Source organism: Eubalaena glacialis, chromosome 6 (assembly GCF_028564815.1).
Source record: "Eubalaena glacialis isolate mEubGla1 chromosome 6, mEubGla1.1.hap2.+ XY, whole genome shotgun sequence".
In the NCBI taxonomy this organism is placed as follows: domain Eukaryota; kingdom Metazoa; phylum Chordata; class Mammalia; order Artiodactyla; family Balaenidae; genus Eubalaena; species Eubalaena glacialis.
The window spans coordinates 4,951,003-4,967,249 of NC_083721.1; the positions used below are offsets into that span (position 1 = coordinate 4,951,003).

Consider the following 16,247-nt stretch of genomic DNA (forward strand, 5'->3'; position numbering starts at 1 on the left):
CTTCTGGTCCTTCAGGGCCAGCTCAAGGCACCCAGCTTCCCTCCTTCCCTGAACTCCTGTTACCTTCAGTCATTTTCAGGACCATGCACTTCAGTCTTTGCCTGTTTTCTTCCAGGTGTTCTGCATGTGAATTTTCTTTCTTTCTTCAGTTAATTATTCCATAAAATGTGAGGATTTCCTTAGTCCCTGAGCAGTCCTTGACATGAGGGTGTGTTCAAGATGTAACTGAATATTTAAAGCATCTCCCAAGTTAAATAATCAGCTACAAAATAAAAGAGCAAAAAAAAAAAACCCCACAGTTTCTATAAAAGTGATGTTGTGTCTTAGGGTCTCATTGTGCCTCAGATAACCATTTCCCCAATAGGATGGACATCGGGCATAAAGCCCTCCTACCTGCCCAAAGTCTTCTGGTGTTCCTAAGGCATCCAACCCTGGGGCATTTGTTTATGTTTTATCACTTCAGACATAAGGATCAAGGGGGTTAGGAACAATCTGAATCCAACCTATCAGGAAAGGACCTGCCTTCCTTGGCAATGCCCATTTCTCCAAACTTTCTCCATCCCATCTTCCCACTTCCTCTGATGGCTGCATAGACAGACTGGGATCAGGGCTGACTTCATGGGATGGGGCCAGTGTGGTCACACAAGGCTGAGGGCCCTGCACTCAGGCTTCAAGCTCTCCTGTTGCCATCTTGAAATACTAATGCTTCTATCTTTCCATTTGTGTTTTGTGAGTGAAGTGTGATGGGAGAATGGAACATGCTCTGGGGGCTTGGTTTCTCAGCTCTTGCAGGGTCCTGTCTCATGCCACCCCCTGGGGTGGGTTCCCAGCCACCCTTTCCTCAGGCTCTGGGTGCCCCAAGCCCCGTTGGGCCTTCACCTCCCTAGCCCCACCCAATGGCCACTGCTGCCCCTCTGGTCCCTGGTGCCCTGAGCCCTTCGAAGCCTCTTCCTCCTTGCCCCATCCAGCAAACACTGGCACCCTGCATCCAGTGGAGGCCTGGGCAGAGCTATGGGTGGCGTGGGTACACAGTGGAGCGTGGTGGAGCCTGTCTCTGCCCCAGGCTAGCAGCGCCGCAGTGCATTAGCAAGCAACTTGCCGGGGGTAAGCCTCTTGCCCACCTCCCGTTCTCTGTAGGCACTTTCTCTTGTCCCCGCCCTTTCCTGTCTGAGACATAGAACTTGGCTCCTTTCCTTGATTTCCATTAAAAATTCCCCCACCATTTGTTTGCCATTTGTTGCCATTTGTTTACTGAAGGTTTGGGGAGATGGAGTGACTTTATAGCTTAGAAACAAACATCAGCAAACACAAACTTAAATTGGACTCATACACCTGCTTAGGTGACCCCATCCCTGTGATAGTGAGCTCTTTCTGTTGGCCTTCACCGTGCTGTCCAGTCCCCTATTCTCTTCTGTTCTCTGCTCCTTTTCCTATTTTCTGTCTTCTACTCTCCCACTAGGACCAAATTCTCATTCATTGATGAGTTTGATTAATTCATCTGTCTCTTTGTTGCCTCTTTCCAATTTATGACTGTAGACCTCCACTCCCTCAAAAGGGCTATTTATCGAGGTGTTTTTCTGTACAAAGTCTGTTTCCCCCTCTGTGTATAACAGTGATGTTTCTGGGGTCAGGCCCTTGAGTACCCTGAGTGATTGCCCAGTGGACCTCCTGCAGATGTGGAACTGCCACCTGGACCATCACATCATATTGCACAAAGAGTGCAGGAATGAGGGTCTCAAAAGATTCCTAAACTTCTGAAAGTCTCTCTGGTTTGGGATAGGAATGAAAAAATTCTCCAAGTTGGGAAAATATTATATAGTAATATTTAAAAATCAGTACTGGGAGCCATCCTCTTATCAATACTCTTAATAATGACATACTCTGATACTAAACTACTTAGCATATCACAGAGCTAGCACCAATCTTAAAAGTGCTGCTTCTGGAGCATTATTTATGTCTGCCTATTAGGAGATTTCCCTTTAGAAACTCATTCTTATATCTGTTGGTATATTTCTTTTGAAATTAATTTCATGGCCAGTTTTCTTGACACATATTTGTCCAATAAATGACTAAAACTTTCAGAGAGCTAATTAGATGGTAAGATAAGTTGTCTCTGAGGATATCTTAGAAAAATCATAGACTTACAGAATTCAGACCTTGAATCTTCCTATCCCAACCCCCTCATTTCAAATTTGAGGAAATAAAACTGGAGAAATAAGTCTTTCGCCCATACTTATAGAGCTGGAGGGAGGCATAACCTGGATTAGACACACCCACGTCTCCTTATCCTGGAAGCAGAGGTCTTCCCCACACCAGGAGATGGTGTGGATCCAGGTAGCTTTATCCAAACTGTTCATGGCAGGCATGGTTCTGGGTGCTTTAGCCACATTAACTGATTGAATCATCAAAATTGACTTACTTGGTAGATATTTTTATCAAAATCCCCATGATATGGGTGGCAAGAGAACTTGCTTACTGTCAAGTGGTAGGGACTGGATTTGAACCCAGGCAGTTGGGCTTGCAGGGTGGGCACTGGATCCCTGCACCCCTTGCCTCTAGCCTCGACATCTAGTTTGTGGAAGTCCCCTCTGGGCACTTTCTGGGCTACTCCTAGTGCTGGGAATGTCTGGGCAGGCTCCCTTAGTCAGCATGCTTCCCTAAGTGATAGGAGGCAGAATCATTCTTTCCAAAACTGCTTTGCCACTGTCATAAGAATTACTTATGAACAGTCGTTTCAATTGTCACATAGTTTCGAGGATTCCCAGGAGAGGTTGCCTTTCTTGAGTTTTTAATTCTTTTCCTTGATAGTCTGAAATTTTTTCCTTGGTCCTCAGAGGACATGGAGGGAAGTTTCCCATCATCATAACTTCTGTTTGAGAAACTACTTCCCACGTCCAGATGTGTTTAGAGAGCAGATTAACTGCTTTTAGATATACTCATGCTTTTTAGTTCTTAGTGTAGTTTATTGTTAACAGAATGAACGTCTTTAAGACATGAAATGTAGGTTTCTTAAAATTTTTTTCCCAATAAATAGATTTGATGCAATTGATACGTGGAAGATACAATGTGTATATTCAGATGGGATCCTCTGGGAATGAGCCTGTGTGTGATAGTGGGGTCCTCTTCTTGCCTTCCAGTTTTACGGGAGCCCTATACAGTCCGTGTGGAGGACCAGAAAACCATGAGAGGCAATGTTGCGGTCTTCAAGTGCATTATCCCCTCCTCGGTGGAGGCGTACATCACTGTCGTCTCATGGGAGAAAGACACCGTCTCACTCGTCTCAGGTAGGACAGTGGGCTTCCCGAGCGCAGGGCGCCGGGCTCACCTGCTCGCCGCTTGTTCTGCGTATCGAATTGGGTCTCCGTCTATATGCGCATCATAATTAAGAATTAGTATGCTTAAAGTTGACGCTGCTGTGTGATTAAATGTGATGTCAGTGTTTTCTGTTGGTTTATGTGGCTCGACTCAGATATTCTCCAGTGAATTGACCGATGGATAGAAATTAGTTCCTTGCGCTATGCGTATAATCATTATGTTACTTTTAAAAGGAAATTTTGTTTTTATTTCTGCTCCTGGGAAGAGGAAAGTAGGATTATTGTGTCTGTGAGCGACCTCAGGGCTGATATCGTGATATTCTCTATAATCTGGAAAATGGAAACCCTGATTTCATGCTGTTCTCGCCTTTTCAAACGTCTTCAGAGTTATGTGGCCTCTTTCTTGAAGATTCTATTTGGAATATGTAGTCAGCACTGAAATATATATATGTCTATTTATGTCTGTATATATATGTAAATAAATAATTTCCTGGTTTATTTTTGGTGTCTAGAAATGGTACCACTGAAGTCTAGCTTCTAAGAAGTTGTGGCTCTTCTTTTCTCATGGTTTTTAAGCTGAGTTCTTGCTCCTTGCTACTTATCTGGATAGGCCATGCAGACACTAGGCTCACTTTTTCTGTTTTGCACATCTTTGGGTAATGCCTGTTGGATACTTTTGGAAAACAGTCATGATGAGCATTGAATGTGGTATAATGGTATAAATGATTGCTTTTCTTTACATGTCCCTATGCACATGTGTGCAAGTGAGTGCATGCACACACACACACACACACACACACACATTTTATTGTAACTCTTGAATACCACCAATTTTGTGTCAGCTTGCAGAGGTAAGAAATTGGAACTAAAGTCCCATGGTGAAAGAGCATTTTTATTTGGCTTATTGATTTGCTAGACAGTATAGGTTACTATTACAACAAGGACCATTAAAAAAATCATTAAACCATCACACAGTCCAAATCCAAATTTAAATTGTTGGTCTTTATAGCACATTACAGTGAACTAGGATGTAATAGATGCTTTTGGCTTTCCTTAATGTCATCTTTACAGTGAATTTGAAGTCCCTCACACTTTACTGAACAATAAATTCCTTGCTGTTATGTTAATTAATCATAGTAATTTGTTAACTTACAATGTTGAAAAAATACTAAGCTTAAGACCTGTATTTGTGATTGCAATAATCAGAATAGAGACTCACCTGTACAATTTTATTTGCTCATTTCGATTGTCTAATGGTCTTACTTGCTTTTCTTTAGAGGTCATTTTAGTTTCTTGATAGCAGATGGAGAGATGTGATGACAGTCAGTCTGGCTGAGCCCAGAATCAGAGTCAGGAGCACTCAGAAGTACACAGCAGGGGCTTGTGGGTTCAGGGAAGGGGAGAAATTGGGGCGATGTTTGCAATCTCCCATACTCAGGGGCCATCAAATATGCAACCTCCGTGTCTGCCCTAGAAGGGGAAGAGAGCAGGGGAGAATGACAGACTGCCTCTAAGTGCTTCTACTTGGAGGTGACAGATGTCATTTCTGTTCATATTTAATTGGCGAAGCAAGTCACATGGCCGTGTCTGACTTCAATGGGGCATGTGCCTGGAAGGAGAGAACTGGAACCATGGATGAGAAATAGAAATATCTACCATGAGCTTATATATCTATATCTATATCTGTATCTATCTAATCTATATATCTATATCTATTCTTATGTTTCCCAGACATCTTTAATTAATGGTATGCTTTTATTCAGTTTTCACCTTTTTGTAATCTATGTGAATAGACTTTTTTGTCCTTCCAACAGGAACCTAATTAAAATAAAATGAGAGGAGTTTTGTATCTGGTCAGTGGAGGGGATGCTGACATGCATACAGTTGATATCTTGCCGATAAGAACTGCTGACCCCGTGTCCTCTCCTCAGTCGTGCGTTGGAGCTTTATCCTTTGGCAAAAGTTTTAAAACAACACAGCATGGACTGTGGGCTTTTCTTTTTTCACAAAAGTATCAGGAAACCAATATTGTACAGGCTTTTACCTCATGAAGGAATACATCCGTAGTAAGGTTTTGTTGTTTATAAGTAAGCTGTTTAAACAAGCACAAGTTATCCCCCAGATGTTGCACGTGGCAGAGAGAGAGAGAGAGAGAGGTTGAGACGCATACAGAAAGAGATATTTTTATACTCAGGTATTTCAACCTGAGGACAGGGCCCCAAAGCAGTGTTATGATCTGTAAGCAGGAAGTCTGGAATCACACCTTATGATGGGACTTACTGTCGCTTACTGTCAGACCCTGTTCCCAGTGCCTGAGCCCCATCCTCTGAGGTTGCAAAAATGCCCGGGGAAGGAGGTGATGAAGCCACTGGAAATGACAAAATGGTTAAAAAGAGTAGGAATCTTAATAAAAACCAGTTTGGGGTGGTTTAGATGGAGAAGGGTTACATTTCTCTTTAGGGCCCAGAGTGTGGCAGGGCACAGGTAGCCACACGTAGGAGGCAGGGAGGCTCTGAGGAGGAGGCTGGGACCTCCCTCCAACACGTCCCAAAGGCTGAGCGGTGGCAGGGGGAGTACTGGGGCGTCTAGACTGGAGGGGATGACCCTGCCCAGCACAGAGGTCCCAGGGACTGAGAGGCGTTTCCTGAGTTGGCTCTGAGTCCAGCAGAGACATCCTGGATGCTATATGTAAAAGGTTAATTCATCTCTACTTTGTAAACAAACTGAGGGCTCCTGAAACTCCTTGTTGAGCTTGGCTAGATTGTCAGTGGCTGTCAGCCTGCCTCTCTCCCCTGGGTCTGCAGTAAGCCTGGCCGGGAAACTTGTCCCAGCAAAGCACATCTACTCTGCACAGACCATCTCCTGAATTTCTGATTCTCTAGGTGGAGAAAAGCAGGGACCTAGATCAGCCATGAAACAGGCCTGTGTGAGGACCCTTGTGCCGTGAGGTTGGGGGAGGACCAGAGGGGTGCTGGTGGGGCTGCCCTGAGAAAGCTCAGAGCCAGGGGCAGTCAAGAGGGGGTTCGGCGGCCTGTGCAGGCGAGGCCTGTCCACCGAGGTGATGTTCCGGTGCCACCGCTCAGCCCCATGGGGCCAGAGCCTGGGGGACCAGAGCAGCAAAGGCCTGCTTTTAGCAGATGAGCCTTGGGGCTCGAGGCCAGGGCTCTTGGGCAGTCGGCTAAGGTACATGGGTATCTGTTGTCTAGGCTTTCCTTTTCAAAGGAAAAGAAATTTAAGGTGTGTGTATTCCTATAAAAAGAAACACAAAGGCTTCTGTTGGCACAGCATACTAATTTTGCCCATTTTCTTGGTTGAGAGAGTAAGGGACTGCTTTACATTCTCACAGGGGTGAGCGCACCAGCCAAGGTCTGTCTGGGTTTCCACGGGAGCAGCGTGGTGTCACAGGCCATTCTGACCGTGGCATCGCTGGCTTAACGCATGTTGGGTCATATGCCCTGATTTCTTCCCAGGGAGGATTTGAGTTGGCCTGGTGTAGGCTCGGGAATCAAGTTGTGCCTCTTTGTCATGTGAGATCATTAGATCACTGATGTTAAGAAATGTAAATGAGTTCATTTATTTTGATCAGTCTTCGACGGAATACTTCAGTGGTCTCGGTATAGCCTGAATGTTTGCGTCCCCTCAAAATTCATGTTGACGTCCTAACCCCCAGTGGGATGGTATTTGGAGGTGGGGCCTTTGGGAGGTGATTACGGTTAGATGAGGTCATGAGGGTGTGGCCCCCATGATGGGATTCGTGTCCTTGTAAGAAGAGAACGGAGCTCTCTCTCCAACACGTGAGGATAGAGTGAGAAGGCAGCTGTCTGCAACCCAGAAATCCGAAAGAAGGCTCTCACCACACCCCAACCATGCTAGCACCCTGGTCTCTGACTTCAGCCTCCAGAGCTATCAGAAGTAAATGTCTGTTGTTTAAGCCCCCCGCCCCGCCATCTGTGGTATTTTGTCTTAGCAGCAGAGCTAAGACAGGCCTAAGGGAAGGACTCTCATAATTCCCCCCCGGAAGGAAAGGCTCATTGCATCTGATGCTACTGTGCCCTCTGTTTTGCTGTCTACCTGAGCCCCAGGACACCCCGAGTCGACCTTCACTCTCAGACTCCAGCAGTGGATGACAGGAGGCTTGTAAATGTGTGGAGACAAAATATCTCAGGCACGGGCACACACCGTGCATGTAAAGTCCTCTATTAATATGATGGCCCCTCTATTAATATGATGACTTACTGCCTTCCTGAAATAAGCCAGGAAAAACAAGCATGATGAGACCTGAATGCATTTTTAAAGCACACTTATCACCTCTCTTCCTCTAAGCAAAAATGAGATCCTTTGAATATCAGATGTTAATGTAACCCAATAAAAATGTAGTAGTTTGAGGGGCTTCCCTGGTGGCGCAGTGGTTAAGAATCCACCTGCCAATGCGGGGGACACGGGTTCGAGCCCTGGTCCGGGAAGATCCCACATGCCACGGAGCAACTAAGCCCGTGTGCCACAACTACTGAGCCTGTGCTCTAGAGCCCGTGAGCCACAAATACTGAGCCCGCGTGCCAGAACTACTGAAGCCCGCACGCCTAGAGCTTGTGCTCCCCAACAGGAGAAGCCACCGCAATGAGAGCCCGCGCACCGCAACAAAGAGTAGCCCCCGCTCGCCGCAACTAGAGAAAGCCTGCACGCAGGAACCAAGACCCAACGCAGCCAAAAATAAATGAATAAATAAATAAATTATTTTAAAAAATGTAGTAGTTTGAGTAGGGATGCACTGTGGGAGGTTCTGCTGATGTGGGGATGGATATGTAGGACACCATCCTGGAAAAGAACAATATCAACAGCTTTATAGCCGGGTTTCACTGAATGGCCTGTTGTGAATTTCTTCCTGATTAAGGAGGCCGGCAATCAGAGAACCTAGCGTTCCGTGTCTGTTTTCCTCGGATAAAATTCTGACAGTCTCACTGGGGGTTTAGCTACATTAACATCAAAGACACAGCCCAAGGGTAACTGGATTTGGAAAATGGGAAGGGCAAACATTCCCAGAGGATCTACCTCCCTCTCTTGCACTGGCCCAAATTTCTGTTTCAATATCTCCCATCTGAACGCCTCTATTAGTGATGACTCAAGGAGAATTTTATCTCTTAGGATCAGTGAGTTTAAGTCCAAGGATGATTATCTTCTTCCTGTATTTCAAGTAAAGTGAACAATTTTCTGCCCACATTAAATATCAAAGGACCTCAGCCTAGCACTTCACATGAAACGTTTGTTGTGGGTTTTGAATGCTGTCTTTGGGTCTGGTCATCATAGATAAGGCAGGGCCTGTGCTTTAAGAAGCATCCCCCTCTCCAGGCCCCCGTGGAGATGGCTTCTGCTTTTAGGGAGCTCAGGGGAGAGATTACTGTGCTGTGTGGGGTGTGAGTGCTGTGAGAGCCATATGGGCGAACGTTACAAGAACACACACCCCTTCTCATGATGTTGCCTGGGGAGATCACTTCATAAAAGAAGTGATCTTTTAAGAAAGTCTTTGCATTTTAGGATGGGAAAAATAATTACGTTGTATATATGAGGCAAGGTTTTCCTTAAGCACGTTTCAGCAGACTTGAACTAAAAGCAGATTTGATGTGATCTGTGCTCTTTGGGAAGGAGAGAGGAGCACAGCTGTAGGGGGCAGGGTGGGTGATGCTGCGGTGGGCAGTGCAGTATTTGCCTGCTGTGTTCTGTTCGTGTAACGCAGAGCTCTGCGAGCCCATGATCCCTCTTTCCAAGGCACTTGCATTTTAATTTTACTTCTAGTCACTGGGCATTTTCAAGGCAATCTCCTACATAGCTGCTCAGGTTGCCATGGCGATGAGACCTGATTCTGCCCTCAAGGTGCTTATGAGCAAAAGGAATGAGATCAACATCAAAATGATGTAAGGAGCAGACCTGTAATCACCTGAAAGCTTCAGTTTTGATTTTTAAGGTACTGGAGAGTTGCAGAATTAAGAAGCATTTCTTTAACATTCACTAAAAATAAATTTATAGGACCAAATGAAAACTGTAAGAGAAATATCTTTCTATCTGTCTATCTATCTATCTATCTATCTATCTATCTATCTATCTATCTATCTATCTACTTATCTATCCATCCATCAGTTCATCTACCTATCATCTATCTATATTGATTTTCAGCAAATAGGAGCCTCATTTCAAACACAGGAAATTATTCTTCACACAGGAGGTATACAGCAGACTGGAATTCAAAGGGTGGAGAGATGTAATATTTTCACTGTGTTTATTATGGGGAGTGGAATAATATATTCCATGTGGAAGTTTACTGGAAGGGAGAGTCCTGTTCTCTTTCTTTTTAAAAGCCATTAATTGATGATAATTTTGCCATTTAAGTCCGTTGCTCGCTAAATTAGTTTTTACATGTTATTCTACTGCCACCTGGAAGTAATTAGAAACAGGGTTGTTTACAGATCTGGAGAAAGCTCACATGACAGTGAGATTAGAGGTCGTATTGATGAGGGGTTCAAGCCCGGCTTTTCAAAAATGACCAGCTAATGAGACCCCGGAAGACCCAGAGCAATCAGAGAGCCTACTACTAGCCTTCATAAAGAAGGCAAATCCCCACTCTCAAAATTAGAAACTGTACATTGTAGATTATAGCCTGAAACAAACAAACAAAAATATGTTTCTGACTTTTGAACTCCTGAGGGAGGGAGAGAGACCCATAGCAATAGGCATGTTAACATAATATTTAAACAAGAAAAGGAAACAAGAGAGAATGGTAGCAAATTTAGCCTGGAGCATCTCTGGAGTGCTGGTGTGTGTGTGTGTGTGTGTGTGTGTGTGTGTAAAACACTCTATCTGCTATGAAGGTGTTGATCGTTAGGTCAGCCTAAAATGCCCCTTGATTTCCTACTCCGAGTGTTACCAGGAGAATGTGGCTTCTAATTGCAGCTCTGACACAGATTAGCTGGGTAATGCAGGGGAAGTGACTCTTTCTTTTGCCGCAGCTTCCTCATGGGATGAACGTTAGTTTCATTGGTTCCCCTCACAATAAAATAGCAGGATATTAAAATTACAAACTGAATATTCCACTTCTCAAGCCAACCACTGTCCAAGTTATTTTTTTTTCTTCTTAGATTTAATCTCATAAAATTTTAGTGTTATGCATGTGTCAGGGGTTCGGTCATTCATTGGGAAGACTCCCAGGATTCTGCATATCATCATACTGTAGGCAATGCTGGGGTTTATCACAATGTGAAAGGGTACAGAGCAAACTCAGCAAAGGGGAAAGGTACATGGGGAGAAGTCTGGAGGAAACCTGGTGCAAGCTTCCAAGAGTTCTTTCCCCGCAGAGAATGTGCTTATGACCCCAGCAGAGAACAGTGACAACAGATGGATACAGAATGCCATCTACCAGGGAGCTCATTAAAGACTTGGTGCCCAAAGTTTTTACTGGAGGGCTGGTCATGTAGGCATGTGCATGGCATGTCCCCAAATTCCAGACTCCTAGAAGGAAAGTAGGTCTTCCACGTAAACAGTATTGTTTATACAGTTTAATCGCAGTGACCAACTCTTATCCATTGTGGGGGCAGGAGCCCTCCCAGAATTCCAGTTCCCAGACACCAGCCAAGGGTCAACTAGCAACAGGCCTTTCTAAGGGTAGCAATCTCAGACCAACTGTGTTAACTCTTGTCTGTACAACGCAACTTCAATGATGGTGCCTCATTATTATTATTATTATTATTATTTTGGCCACGCTGGTGGGGCTTGTGGGATCCTAGTTCCCCGACCAGGGATTGAACCCGTGCCCTTGGTAGTAAAAGCATGGAGTCTTAACTACTGGACTGCCAGGGAATTTCTGATGGTGCCTCATTATTTTCACTCATTTTTTCCCTCATTCAACCATCACTTTTTGCATATCCCCAGCACCAAACGTTGGAAAAATCAAGTGAATACGACAGTCTATACTTGGAGGACTTTATCACGTAATATCCATGTATTCACAGCCTTTACATAGATCTCACCCCAAGTTCTCTAATAGCCCCAAACACACTGACCCGGATTCTTTCCTAGCTCCACCTGAATGTCAATACAGTTTTATTTTATGTTCAGCTGTTAGGGATCTCCTACCTGTTCTCCTCTCTACCTGCAACGTTTGGTTCTTTCTAGACATGAGAAATAGATGGTAAGCCGAGTCAATTAGATGTTATTTGGACCCCAGTGCATTTTCTGGTCTCCTGCTCCTCTGTGAGATTTCATCTCAGGGAAGTTGAAGACAATAACAGGATCATTCACAAAATATTATCAGGCAGTGATGACAATGAATAATACTGTTGATGTTATCATTGTCATCAAGCTAAAATCAGATGTCATGAATTGAAATTTACTTGGGCAACGTGCCATAGTATAAGAAAGCAGGGTTCAAGATTTCCAAACATAGTTTTTGACTCAGAATAAGAGGTCAGTGTGAAATCAAGGCCAAGACCTGAGATGAACATGAATTATGCAGGGCTCTTGGTGCTGCTTCCTAGGCATTAGGCAAGCCCAAGTGGAAGAAGGTCCCTTACTATGTGTGTCTGTGGCAGGAGCTCCAGAGAACCAGCAAGCAGAGGCACCGCAGTTGTCTGCCCTTTGTGGCTTTAACTCCAGGCAGATGGGGCAGGATGGTAAACTTCTAGCATCCTAGAGCTGGCTGGAGACTGGGGACCCTGACCATTCACAACAATTAATTTTAACTGCCCTTCACGGTCTCTCCAGATCTTTGGATATTTCTGCTGATCTGCTTTGTGTTGTTGAAAGTGGCTTTCCCAAGCTTTTCCTCGGAGTTCTTAAGACCCTCATTCCCAGCCCACTGTGGGTCTACTCTCTAATGTTCAAAAGATAATATCTTTTTACTTCATTGAGTGTGAAACCACCTCTCTCTGATGACCCCTCCTACCTCAAACATTGTATTTGTCATGTTTTCTCTCACAGGAAGAGATGGTCCTCTTTCCTTCCAGTCTGCTCCCAGCCTGGTCATGATTGCCCCTTGACTTTTCCAGGACCTGGTTCCGTCAATTCTCTCCTCTGTTGCCACCATCACCTCCTCAGTGATTACTGTATTTCTTGTGACACAGGTGCTCAGCTCCCCCAGTTTTAAAGAAAACTTTCCCTTTGCCAGCTTTCATACTACTGTATGCTTTCATTCATTCTGTTTTCCCCTGGAAAACTTATTAAAAGAATAGTCTATACTCATTGCTACTCCTAGTCTGTACTGATTTGGGCTATGCCTCTTACATTTTACTGAAACTCACCTTGTCAAGGTCACTCATGGCATCCTAGTGTCAGATCCCAAGGCCATCTCTTGGTGCAAGTTCTCTCTGACTTCCTTCTCCATTGGGTGCCCTGTTACACTGCCTGGGTGACTTCCTCCTGTCTATATCTTCATTATCTCTTTCCTTGAGTTCACATCTTTTCTTCCCTGCTCATAAATGTGAGTAGCCCCCAGAACTCAGTCCTCCTCACCTCTCCCTCTCAATCTCCAGTTTCTCTGTTGTTCATTTCATCCCTTTCTCAGACTTCATCCATGACTTCTGCATTGATGACCCTGACATTGGCTCTGTCTTCTCTCCTGGGATTGATTAATCCCCACTGCCTACTTCCTTCCTGCCATTTCCAACTGAGGATAACTAACGCAGAGCTAAGCATTTCTCACAACCACGAATGGATTTGCCTTTGCATTACTCTTTTTTTTTTTTTTCTTCCAGGTAGTAACTGTTAGTTTCCAAAGAATCACAACCTAGGTGGCTTGAAAAAACAGAAATTTATTCTATCACAGGTCTGGAAGTCAGAGGTCCAAGATCAAGGTTTCAGGAAGGCTGTGCTCTCTCTGAAACCTCTAAGGGAGAAATTGTTCCATGTGTCTCTCCTAGTCTCTGGTGCTTGCAATAATCCTTGGTGTTCCTTAGCTTGTGGACACACCACTCCAATCTCTCTCTCTGTTGTCACGTGGCTGTCTTCCTCTGTGAGTGACTCTGTGTCTCTTCTCTTCTTATGAGGACTCCAGTCATGTTGGATTAAGGACCCACCCTACTCCAGTATGATCTCATCTTGACTAATTACATCTGCAATGACCCTATTTTCAAATAAGGTCGCATTCTGAGGTTCCCGGAAGGACATGAATTTTGGGAGAACGCTATTCAACCCACTACATTAACAAATCCTTTCAATTCCTTTTTGACCCTCTCTCATATTTTACATCTTTCTATTTCCTGCTTGACACATAATAGACAATGCGTATTAGAGGAGATCTTTAAAATTTTGTTTTTAAAGGAAGGAAACAAAAATCAGAAAGCCTCAGCGGTGTGGCAAGAGGTGCCAATACCCGGCTGTTCATGTGCTGTCCCCCACTCCACCCCAGCTGTGTCAGGACGCCAGCTGGCAGCCTCCCCATCAGCTGTCTCTCCTCCAGCTGCGTGGAGCTCACACTGTGTCACACTGGGTTGGGAGCCAGGATGGGACAGAATCAAGATGGTCCAGGGCCAAGACACCGGGGCTGTAGGCTAACGGCTTGACTTGTATTTTCAGATCATGCTATGGACTGACTTGTGCTCCCACCCCACCTAATGCATAAGGTCTGACCCCCAATGTGGATGTGTCTGGAGATGGGGTCTGTAGATGGTAATTAAGGTTAGGTGGGTTCATAAAGGTTGGGCCCTAATCCAATAGGACTGTGGCCTTATAAGAGGAAGAGAGACATGTGAGTCCACAGCAAGAAGGGAAGACATCTCACCAGACCTCAACCATGCTGGGACCCTAATCTCAGACTTCCAGCCTCCAGAACTGTGAGAAATACATACGTGCTGTTTAAGCCCCTGAGTCTATGGTGCTCTGTTACAGCAGCCCAAGCTGGCTAACACAGATAACATGCATGTAAACTCACTTTCTGAATCTAATTCTGCAATTCCTGAACTCCACGTGTTACAGTGCTTCCCTACTCAACTTTCTGGGTTATGTATCAGTAATACCGCATAACATGTTATGAAACAATTTGGTGACACAGTGAGCACTCACGTTTTTGATAAATGATACTATTTTCAGGTGCAGCGGATTATCTGGCATCTCAGAGTCCTGTGTTTCCCTTCTCTATGGAAAGTGGGTCAGTTATTAATGGAAGAATGAAGACTACAGTGCCCCACCCTTATCCATGGGGGATACAATCCAAGCCCTCCAGTGGATGTCTGAAACTATGGAGAGTCCCAAATCCTATATGTACTGTGTTTTTGCCTATATATACATACATACCTATGATAAAGTTTAATTGATAAATTAGGCACAGTAAGAGAATATCTTAGTTGCCAGCATCACTATTCTTGGGCACTGGGGCCATTATTAAGTAAAATAGGTGTTATTAGAACCGAGAGGGCTACTAAGTGACGACGGGTAGGTAGCTTATTTGTTGTGGATACGCTAGACAAAGTGGTGATGCATATCCCGTGTGGGATGGAGTGGGATGGTGAAAATTTCGTCATGCTACTGAGAACGGGCGCACGATTTAAAAGTGATGAATTATTTATTTCTGGAATTTTCTGCTTAATATTTTTGGACCTCAGGTGACAGTGGGTAACTGAAACCTCAGAAGGCAAAACCATGGATAAGGGGGGACGACTATACATTTCCCAAATGACGAGTGGTCTGAAAACTTACATGCAATTAATTTTGTCCCCCAAAATACCCCAAATTCCAAAGTCAGTTCCAAGGTAACTCTAGTTTTATTAGATGAACAATCACTTAGTACTGAAACATCTACAACTAAGCCATATTTGGACAATTGCATTGACTGTGCTGTGTCCATGTGTAGAGAAGTAGTGAGAATATTTATAGACTATTTCAGGCTCTTTAGTTTCTGGAATATCGTGATGATGCCCAGTATTGACTGCTCAGAAGTGGGCTGTATAAAGATTGAAAATCCCCAGCACACGTTGCTTTGCAGGAGGGCATAGTTGAGATGTTCTTTTCAGAGATGCTGATAAGCAGACAGAGTAAATAAGGAAATATAGGCTTCTTAACATCTCCCAATTGGGTCACATGCTCTTCCAGGGAAGGTTTCAGGCTTCTGCCCGCCTTCCATTTTGCCAAATCTGCACGAGGGCTTGAGTTTGAACTCAGAGAGACCTGGCTTTGGATCTCAATTTCACAGCTGTGGGAGCTTCAACAATTAATTGCCTCTCTGTGGAATTGGACACAGCATTTTTGTAAAGATTAGAAACGCCAGGCAAGGTGTTCCTTTTTAGCCAATTTCTGCTCTCTGGCTGTGCACTCGGCTGTCTCGTCAGAAGGTACAAGGATGGGGTCTGAAGCCGCTGTCCACATCCACGTTCCAGGCCCGCCACGGACCACGCTGTGACCTTGCGCTAATCACATAGTCTTTCTTTGCCTGTTTCCTCAGTCATAAAATGGTAACAATACAATGTTGAAACATTCCAATGAATTAATACATGTAAAGTGCTTAGAACAGTGTTTGACATAAATTTTGACATTATTACTCTTGTAATTCTTATCTCCTATCTATCTAAAGCGTTCCTCCTCCAGAAACTGGGTAGTCAGGACTCCATGGTTCAAAACAAATAAGAAGTTGCTGTGTGGAGCTTGTTAGGGGTACGAACAGAAGTAATTCTATTTAAGAAGAGTTGTTAAAATACGAGGTGTCCTGAAGAAGTAGTGGGTAAACGATCCGAAATCTTGCAAATTCAATGTAAGAGCATAAGAATGCTACGGAACTAATAGTTGTGTTGGATTTTATCAAAATAAACAACTTTTTGTTAAATGTTTACTTTTCTTAAACAGATATTGGATGATGTAAAAATGAAGTAATCTTATTTTTTGCCTTAACCATCACAGATATATCAGAATATATGTTTGCAGGAAGGTTTTGGACTTAGATTAAAACACTTGCAACACATT

The 16,247-nt window shown here is 44.2% G+C and overlaps 1 protein-coding gene across 1 annotated transcript in view; it reads left to right on the top strand.

Annotated features, from left to right (window-relative positions):
* The window catches only part of DSCAM (DS cell adhesion molecule), a 741,375-nt gene that overhangs the window by 131,388 nt on the left and 593,740 nt on the right, over positions 1–16,247 (top strand). The window contains exon 5 of the mRNA XM_061192687.1: positions 3,138–3,284. Within this exon, the coding sequence (XP_061048670.1) occupies positions 3,138–3,284 (147 nt within the window). The remainder of the gene's footprint in view (positions 1–3,137; positions 3,285–16,247) is intronic.